The 10,000-nt window shown below is 33.9% G+C and overlaps 1 protein-coding gene across 1 annotated transcript in view; it reads left to right on the forward strand.

The window, feature by feature from the left end:
- The window catches only part of LOC136828281 (relaxin receptor 2-like), a 54,324-nt gene that overhangs the window by 32,287 nt on the left and 12,037 nt on the right, over positions 1 to 10,000 (forward strand). The window contains exons 6-10 of the mRNA XM_067086157.1: positions 2,080 to 2,142; positions 3,110 to 3,181; positions 3,613 to 3,684; positions 7,984 to 8,055; positions 9,611 to 9,682. Of these exons, the coding sequence (XP_066942258.1) occupies positions 2,080 to 2,142; positions 3,110 to 3,181; positions 3,613 to 3,684; positions 7,984 to 8,055; positions 9,611 to 9,682 (351 nt within the window). The remainder of the gene's footprint in view (positions 1 to 2,079; positions 2,143 to 3,109; positions 3,182 to 3,612; positions 3,685 to 7,983; positions 8,056 to 9,610; positions 9,683 to 10,000) is intronic.

Here is a 10,000-nt window from a genome sequence, read left to right on the forward strand (position 1 = left end):
GTATGACACCCAGAATAAAATTTGAGAAAAAATACTGAGCCAATTCTCATGGGAATTTTTTATTCCAATAAAGCTGTCCCCACGGACCCGCAAATTCCCAGCGACGCAGAAGTTTTGGAATTGGGAAACGGCTAAGAATTTTAGATTTTCAGCGAACGTGGCCCAGATCTCTGGGGGACTTATTCAATTCGATTAACAATACACCCTAATACACTCTTCGTACGAAGCCCCGTGTGTATTGTTCGAACTGCGTTCGTGTGTTTGTTGCTGAAATTGATGTTTTAAGATTTTTGTTTGTTGATTTTGTTTGAACTTATAATTCGAATTAAGGATGCGTGTAGACAGTCTTCCATGCAAGTGGTTCTTCAAAGGCGTTTCATCTCAAGGCCTAAGTGAAAATACAAGGTTTTGTTTTTTAAAGGGTTTTGAAAATATATTCTTGAGCTACAGTATTTTATTTTTATTTTTATGATGCTCCAGTTATTATTTTATAAACTCATTTTGTTACATGTATGCTGTTTAACTCAAAATATTTTTCGTATGACTTTCTAATTATGTTATACCTTATAACGATTCAGGGATATGAATTTAAACCCAAAGATATTTTTCTTTCAGTTATATAATAATTTCCAGATATTTTTGCACATATCTTAAAAAGATTAGGCTTAATACTTTCAAAAATGAAAAATCCAACTGTTTATACTTTTTAAAACTGTATATGAAGGTTAAAAGTTGAATTATTCTCTGTTCAAGCACTTTTATTTTTTAAAAAAATGTAGGTATGTAATGTTCGTGATTTCCTTAATTATTTTATGTAATAAGGTAAAAAAATATAATGTCAAGAAAAAGAAATTGTTTAATAAGGTATAAGCGATTCTTTACAAGGCTAATCCGTGTAGCTTATCCAGCCGAAAACAGATTATAACAATGAACAAGTAAAAATGCAATCGAGTTTTCTGTACAGCCGCTACAGCGTATGATCAAGGCCACCGAAAATAGATCTGTCTTTCGGTGGTCTCGGTATAATGCTGCGTGAGCCGCGGCCCGTGAAACTTTAACTACGGCCCGGTGGTGGCCTGGCCTATATCGTTGCCAGACGCAAGATTATGCCTTAACTTTAACATTACATAAAATAAAAACTACTGATGCTAGAGGGCTGCAATTTGGTATGTTTGACGATTGGAGGGTGGATGACCAACATAGCAATTTGCAGCCCTCTAGCCTCAGTAGTTTTTAAGATCTGAGGGCGGACAGAAAAAAGTGTGAACAGAGAGACAACAAAATAGTTTTCTTTTACAGAAAACTAAAACAAAATAGCTGGAAATACAATGATAATTGTGAAGCAATGGCGGACGTATTGTCATTATCATTGTTGATTTTCCTTCCAGTTGCGAGCCCTATTCATTCATTTTACTGTACCTCCGTTCGTATTCTCTTTCTTCCATTTTTCTTTCCACCCTCTCCTAACAATTGTTCCATAGTGCAACTGCGAGGTTTACCTCTTTTTACACCCTCCAGACCTTTTTACTCTCAATTGCCCCTTCGGCCAGGAATGATCTCGTGAGTCCCAGCGGTTGGCCTTTGGCCTAAATTTTACACTCCATCCCATTGCATGTAATACTTTTGAAATGTGATACATTGATGGAGCATTCAACAAATATCACCCTGTTGATATTACTTTTTTCTGACTAAATTTCTGAAAAGTTGAATATAATTTTCACTTATTTCATCACCAAACTTGGATCAGTGATAAGAACTCACGATTTTTAAAAGAGTTCTGATGTATGTATGTATATATGTATATAAAGCATTCATGTTCTGCACACATACACGCATATATATATATATATATATATATATATATATATATATATATATATATATATATATATATATATATATATATATATTATACATATAAATACTTATTCATGTATATTTATTATATATATTTAATATATTTACACAGACAGACACACACACACGCACACACACACGTATATATATCACACGAAGAATTGGCGACCTAAGCAGCGATACTTCCTCATTTAATTCTTTAATTTGTTCTCTTAATTTCAGGGACGTATCCGGCAACTGGATTCCGGAAATGAGATTCTCACGGCTGCCTCATCTGAGAATTTTGTGAGTGCGGAGATTGCTTGCTCTCATTTTTTTTTCCTGTTCTTTCATTGTCGTTTTTCTCATTTGTTCCTCTCATCTTCTGCATGTATTCGAGTGTTAGTGTGTGTGTGTGTGTGTGTGTGTGTGTGTGTGAGTTTGTGTTTGTTTGTGGGCGTGTTTTTGTTTGTATATATGCTTGTTATTCCTTTGGTAAATTATATGTGTATATATATATATATGTATATGTATATATGTATATATATATATACTTATATATATATGTATACATACACATATACTGTATATATATACTGTATATATATATATATATATATATATATATATATATATATATATATATATATATATATATATATATATATATATATATTAGTGTGTATGTGTGTTTGTGTGTGCGTTTGTGTGCGTGGTTGCTTTTCTGCAACTCTTATGGTATAGTATTGCTAGCAAAATGTCTTTTAAATACTGATTGCTGCCCACTGCAGTCGACTAACTGACATGGGCTTAATTTAATACTCAGGATAACAGAGACATTAACGTATACGTGGACCGAGCCCACAAGCCCTTCCTCGCCCAGGATTCGAACCTGGGTCACCTTGTTTAGTGGGTGGGGATGCTACCTATCACACCACAATATCATCTTTTCTTCCTCAACAGATTGGGGTAATGCCGTCAGTGCACCTCACGGGGTGAACTGTATGCATTACTGAAGGTTCTTTGCAGCGTCCCTTCGGCCCCTAGCTGCAACCCCTTTCATGACTTTTACTGCACCTCCATTCATATTACCTTTCTTCCATCTTGCTATCAAACCCCTCCTAACAATTATTTCACAGTGCAACTGCTTTGAGGTTTTCCTCCTGTTACACCTTTCAAGCCTACCCACTCTCAATTTCCTTTCCAGCGCTGAATGACCTCATAGGTCCCAGTGCTTGGCCTGTGGCCTAAACTGTATATTCCTTTCCCACAGAGTGGTCATAAGAGCGGGAATACGGTCGCTGAGAAACGGAACTTTTTCGTCTATGGAGGAAATTGAAGAAATGTAAGACTGAACAGTGATTTCTTTCCGTTATATTTTGATAAGTGAAAGGTACTGTAGAATATAAATGAATATTTATTATGTTAGGTTGTTTTTGCTTTAGGAATGCTTAAATTCACCTGGCGTAAACTTTTATTCCTTTTGTTTGTTAATATCAACGTAGGATAGGGTTAGGTTTAACTATGTTGGATATATTTAAAACTTTATGTTGTATCTTCTCTGCATTATATATATATATATATATATATTAATATATATATATATATATATATATTTAATATATATATATTAATATATATAAAGATATAATTTATATATATATACATATAATTTATATACATATACATACACACACATACATACATACATATACATATAATGGACTATATTATAATGGCAATCAATAACAGATGTTCTAAATTTCCGTTCCACAGGCACATCACAGGGAACGACCTCCTGGTCGTCGAGAACGGAACCTTCGTGGGTACCGGGTCGTTACGTCACTTGTGAGTCTACTTTCTTATTTATATGTCATTTTTCGGGTATTTTCTGTCGTTGCAATTTTTTCCTAAGTATATAACGTTTGTTGTGTCGCGAGGAGGCACTAGATGATTGGTCTCATTCGTAATGATTCATTCTTAAATTCCGTGTTGTTATTATTATTATTATTATTATTATTATTATTATTATTATTATTATTATTATATTATTATTATTATTATTATTATTATTCAGTAGATGAAACCTATTCCTATGGAACAAGCCTTCCAAAGGGGCCACTGACTTGAAATTCAAGCTAAATTATTATTATTATTATTATTATTATTATTATTATTATTATTATTATTATTATTATTAATATTATTATTATTATTCAGTAGATGAAACCTATTCATATGGAACAAGCCCACAAATACATTGAAATTCAAGAAGCTTTCAAAGAATATTAAGGTGTTCATTAGGAAGAAGTATAAGAGGAATTAAAAGTGAAATAAAGAAAGAAGAGATCCCACTTATTAAAAAAAAAATAATAAATAGACAAATAGATAAAAATGTACTAAAATACAAGAAGATTTGCATTAGATGTGCAACTCTAAATTTCCGTTTCACGACAGCCTCTGAAGGCACATCACAGGAAGAAAGGACCTTTTGAACTGAGAAGTTCGGCAGTGAACCGCATTTACTGCATATTCACTGCATACGGCGATCAGGGATAAATTGTGAATGCGAAGGGTCTCTGTTGAAATACACCTTATGAAAAAGTGACGAACGAGAGACCATCGACGCATAACTATGTCAGCCATTCATAATTATTTATCTTCAATCCCGTATGACTTCCACTTTCCTTTGTGTTCTTTCACTCCATTGGAACCTTATCACTGTTACCAGATTTGTCTAATTTTATCTACCATCTTAATTCCTCAGTTACTGCATTCATGCAGTTATTTTATTCTCTGTCGATATTCCACTTCATCAAGTAACTGAGCTGTCAACATCTTCAGTATTCTGTGTCATTATTGCCTGATGTTTTTGTAAAATAATTTTCTCAAAAGTATTTGTTATTTTTTATTTATTTTTTTTATATTTTCCGTCGCTGGACTTTCAGCTCTGTCCACTGTTCGTAAAGGAGAGCGAGAGAGGAAGGATGTTTTCTACACCTTGTGTTTGAAATTTGTTTTTAAATCATACATTTCTCCTAAAAAAATTTTTTTAAATCATCCATTTCTCCTCAAAAAATTTGTTTTATATCATCCAATTCTTCTCAAAAAATTGTTTTTAAATCATCCATTTCTTCTCAAAAAATTTGTTTTTAAATCATCCATTTCTCCTCAAAAAATTTGTTTTATATCATCCAATTCTTCTCAAAAAACTTGTTTTATATCATCCATTTCTCCTCAAAAATTTGGTTTTAAATCATCCATTTCTTCTCAAAAATTTTCTGTTTAAATCATCCATCCCTCCTAATTTTTTTTATCATTCACTTCTCAAAAAATATTTTGTTAAATCACCCATTTTTCCTCAAAAAATTTGTTTCTAAATCATCCATTTCTCAAAAAAAATTTTTGTTTAAATCATCCATTTCTCCTAATTTTTTTAAAATCATTCATTTCTCCTCAAAAAATTTGTTGTTAAATCACTCATTTTTCCTCAAAAAAAACTTTTTAATCATCCATTTCTCTTCAAAAAAATTATTTCTAAATCATCCATTTCTCCTCATAAGATGGCCCCCGTACGGGGGTAGTGCTGTCAGTTCACCTCATGCGGTGCACTGCAGGCATTACTTAAGGTTCTTTGCAGCCTTCCTTCGGCCCTTAGCTGCAACCCCTTTCGTTCCTTTTACTGTACCTCCTTTCATATTCTCTGTCTTCCATCTGACTTTCCAACCTCTCCTAACAATTGATTCATAGTGCAACTGCTTTGAGGTTTTCCTCCTGTTACACCTGTCAAACCTTTTACTGTCAATTTCCCTTTCAGCGCTGAATGACCTCATAGGTCCCAGTGCTTGGCCTTTGGCCTAAACTCTATATTCAATTCAGTTCAGTCCTCATAAGAGTAGCCTCCCTCTCAAATAGTCTCATCATTGTTACTGTTCGGTCTGGAAAAAAAATCATTCAGAAAATACAAAGAACATCTTCAACAGTATGTGTTCCAGGCATTTTACCTGATGAAGCTGGAAATTTGCCCCCAGCAGTATCTCTCTCTCTCTCTCTCTCTCTCTCTCTCTCTCTCTCTCTCTCTCTCTCTCTCTCTCTCTCTCTCAGAAAATATTAGAAACATTATCTGTATATTCCAGGCGCCTAATGAAGCTGGGAAACTGCGCCTGAGGTATCTCCCAGCTCTCTCTCTCTCTCTCTCTCTCTCTCTCTCTCTCTCTCTCTCTCTCTCTCTCTCTCTCTCTCAGGATATGTAAAAAATATTATCTATATATTCTAAGTATTTTGCCTAACGCAGATGAAAATCTGCTACCGGCTATATCTCCCCCCCTCCATCTTTTCTCATCTTCTCTCTCTCTCTCTCTCTCTCTCTCTCTCTCTCTCTCTCTCTCTCTCTCTCTCTCCCCTAGAAAATATAAAAAAAAATTATTTATGTATTCTAGGTATTTTGCTAATGAAGTTGAAAACCTGCCACCCAATCTCCATCTCTCCATCTCCCTCTCTCTCTCTCTCTCTCTCTCTCTCTCTCTCTCTCTCATGCACGCTTGAGTACATTAGCCCCTTCCATTATACTTCATAGCTCGAGCCATCTTCTCTGTTTTGTAGTGGATATGAATATGCAATGCTTAGGGAGTAAAACCCGATACTAAGCTAATGGTCGCAAGCGTGATCGCAGAATTATCCTTTTTGCGACCAAGAACTCGAAGAATTTAATATTTTAATGTAGCGAGGAAGAGTATTTTTCAAAATAGGTGGTGTTCCAAAATTATTATTATTATTATTATTATTATTATTATTATTATTATTATTATTATTATTATTATTATTAGTGATTAAAATCCACAGTTGTATCAATGAATCCTATTAATATGCAAAAGATACAATTCATCATCATTACTATTATTATTATTATTATTATTATTATTATTATTATTATTATTATTATTATTATTATTATTATTATTATTTTAAGCTCATTTTTACATTAGCTTTTCATTCATCCTCTTCTTTTAACCCTCACCCCCTCTCCCTCTCCCTCCCCCTTCCCCTCCCCTTCCCCCTCCCCCCTTCATCCTTCCTGCATCAAAGGAGTTCTCCCATCTCTTCAGTTCAGCGTCTATCCATTTGCAAATTTCCTTCGGAGATCCATTTACCCATTAACCTCTCTCTCTCTCTCTCTCTCTCTCTCTCATTTATTCCCGTCCAATGCGGCCCCCTGCTCTCGAGTTCTTTCTATTTTCTTGTGAAGAGGAGGGAACCTCAATCTTCTCTCCCATAATATATTAACGCTTGGTCTATCTCCGCGCTGGATGCCTGCTAAAGATGAATAAGCTATTATTATTATTATTATTATTATTATTATTATTATTATTATTATTACGGGTTTTGTTCAACAAAATGGCAGTTTCAACAGCATTTATTTTATATAGTACACGTTCAAATTGAGCGTGTACTATATAAAATAAATGCTATTGAAAATATAATTTTATTTGACAAAACCTGTATTAAAGAAGGCCTTTTTCCTAATTTTATTATTATTATTATTATTATTATTATTATTATTATTATTATTATTATTATTATTATTATTATTTTGGTGGGTCTTGTTCAAGAAGAGATGCGTGTATGGACGCGTTTATCAAATTAACACAATACTGGTTTACCCTTTATAATATCTCGTTGCTTTCAGAAGTGCTGTCACAAATATCTGGTCCCCGTAGTGGTTAGTGCCGTCAGAGCACCTCGTGCGGGCCACTGTAGGCATTACTTAAGGTCCTTTGCAGCGTGCCTTTGGCCCGTAGCTGCAGCCTTTTCCGTTCCTTTTATTGTACCTCCTTTCATATTCTTTCTTCCATCTTACTTTCCACCCTCTCCTAACAATTGATTCGTGGTGCAACTGCTTTGAGGTTTTCCTCCTGTTACACCTTTCAAACCTTTTACTGTCAATTTCCGTTTTAACGCTGAATGACCTCATTGGTCCCAGTGCTTGGCCTTTGGCCTAAATTCTGTATTCAATTCAGTTCGGTTCGATTCCCATCAACCTGGTGTACCCGACAACCTATCTCGTTATATGTAAATTCCCGATAGCATAGAACTTGAATCAATGAGAAAGTTAATCTAACTTGACGTTGTTCTTCTTTTAATCACTAGGCAGCTCAGCAGCAACAACATAACCGACCTTCCCGATGGCCTGTTTATGGAGAACAACAAACTGGAGAGACTGTAAGTACACCATAAATTCTTTCCTTCTCAGATTAAGGAACAATTCGGGGATTGTTTGCGATGCAAATGTTGTTCTGCCCATTTTTCCCCACATCGGAGAATCTGATTAAACCGAAGGGTTCGCGGAATGTTGGTTTATGAAGAGAGAGGGAAAAAAAAGATAGTCTTTAATATGAGAAAGTAAATGAAAAAAAGATATAGTCTTTAGTATGAGAAAGTAAATGGAAAAAACATAGTCTTTAATATGAGAAAGTAAATAAAAAAAGATGCGTCTTTAGTATGAGAAAGTAAATGGAAAAAAAAGATAGTCTTTAGTATAAGAATCTCTAATATGAGAAAGTAAATGAAAAAAGAAAAGTCTTTAATTTGAGAAAGTAAATGAGTTTCTTTGAATTGACTAGTCTTTAATATGAGAAAATAAATGGAAAAAAGCTAGTCTTTAATATGAGAAAGTAAATGGGAAAAAGATAGTCTTTAATTTGAGAAAGTAAATGGTAAAAAAGTTAATCTTTAACACGAAAAAGTAAATTAAAAAAAAGATAGTCTTTAATATGAGGAAGTAAATGGAAAAAAGATAGTCTTTAATATGAGAAAGTAAGTAAAAAAGATAGTCTTCAATATGAGAAAGTAAGTGGGAAAAAAAGATAGTCTTTAATATGAGGAAGTAAATGAAAAAAGATAGCTTTTAATATGAAAAGTAAATGAAAAAAAGATAGTCTTTAATATGAGACAGTCAATGAAAAAAAGATAGTCTTTAATATGAGAAAGTAAATGGAAAAAAGATAAGTCTTTAATATGAGACAATAAATGAAAAAAAAGATAGTCTTTCATATGAGAAAGTCAATATAAAAAGATAAGTCTTTAATCTGAGAGAATAAATGAGTTCCATTGGACTGACTCGGTTTCCAATTCGTGAAAATTAAATCTTGTTTATCACTGTAATTAAGTTCAATTATTTTGATTACCTTATATATTATATGAATTGCTTTTAATAAGAGAGGTTCGGATTGTTTAGAGGAATGGTAAAACTATGATATAGATTATTTAAAACTTCATCTGCCCCGTAGGGGGGTAGCGCCGTCAGTGCACCTCACGCGGTGCACTGTAGGCATTACTTAAGGTTCTTTGCAGCATGCCTTCGACCCCTAACTGCAACCCCTTTCGTTCCTTTTACTGTACCTCCTTTCATATTCTCTTTCTTCCATCTTACTTTCCACCCTCTCCTAACAACTGATTCATAGTGCAACTGTAAAAGGTTTTCCTCCTGTTACGCCTTTCAGACCTTGTACTGTCAGTTACCCTTTCAGCGCTGAATGGCCTCATAGGTCCCAGTGCTTGGCCTTTGGCCTAAATTCCATATTCAGTTCGATTCAAAACTTCATCTGGCATACTTTAAGAAAATGAATGAAATAGAAGAATAAAACCTTTATAGAAACTTTATGTAAAGGGTATGGATTCCTTTTATAAAGCATATTCAGGCATCCTTTTCTTTCATTCAAATATGTGCTTTACTTTGTTTACATAAACAAATCTATATTTTTTTTTTCCTTCACAGCGAACTGAATGATAACAAACTAAGGGAGATAAGGGCTTCGATGTTCATAGGTCTGGGACACCTGTTAAATTTGTAAGTTTACAAACTGCAAACTTTGTTAGTTTGGTGTTTTTATTTACAAAAAAATGTAAAATAAAAAAATGTTAATCTTCTTAGATAGTAACTGAACTTTACTGCCAGGGGCAAAAGGATTATTATTATTATTATTATTCTCCGTAGGGGGGCAGTGCCATCAGTGCACCTCATGCGGTGCACTGTAGGCATTACTCAAGACTCTTTGCAGAGTGCCTTCTTTAGGCCCCTAGCTGCAACCCCTTTCGTTCCTTTTACTGTACCTCCTTTCATATTCTTTCTTCCATCTTACTTTCCACCCTCTCCTGACAATTGATT

This window comes from Macrobrachium rosenbergii, chromosome 42, assembly GCF_040412425.1.
Source record: "Macrobrachium rosenbergii isolate ZJJX-2024 chromosome 42, ASM4041242v1, whole genome shotgun sequence".
NCBI classification, from domain to species: domain Eukaryota; kingdom Metazoa; phylum Arthropoda; class Malacostraca; order Decapoda; family Palaemonidae; genus Macrobrachium; species Macrobrachium rosenbergii.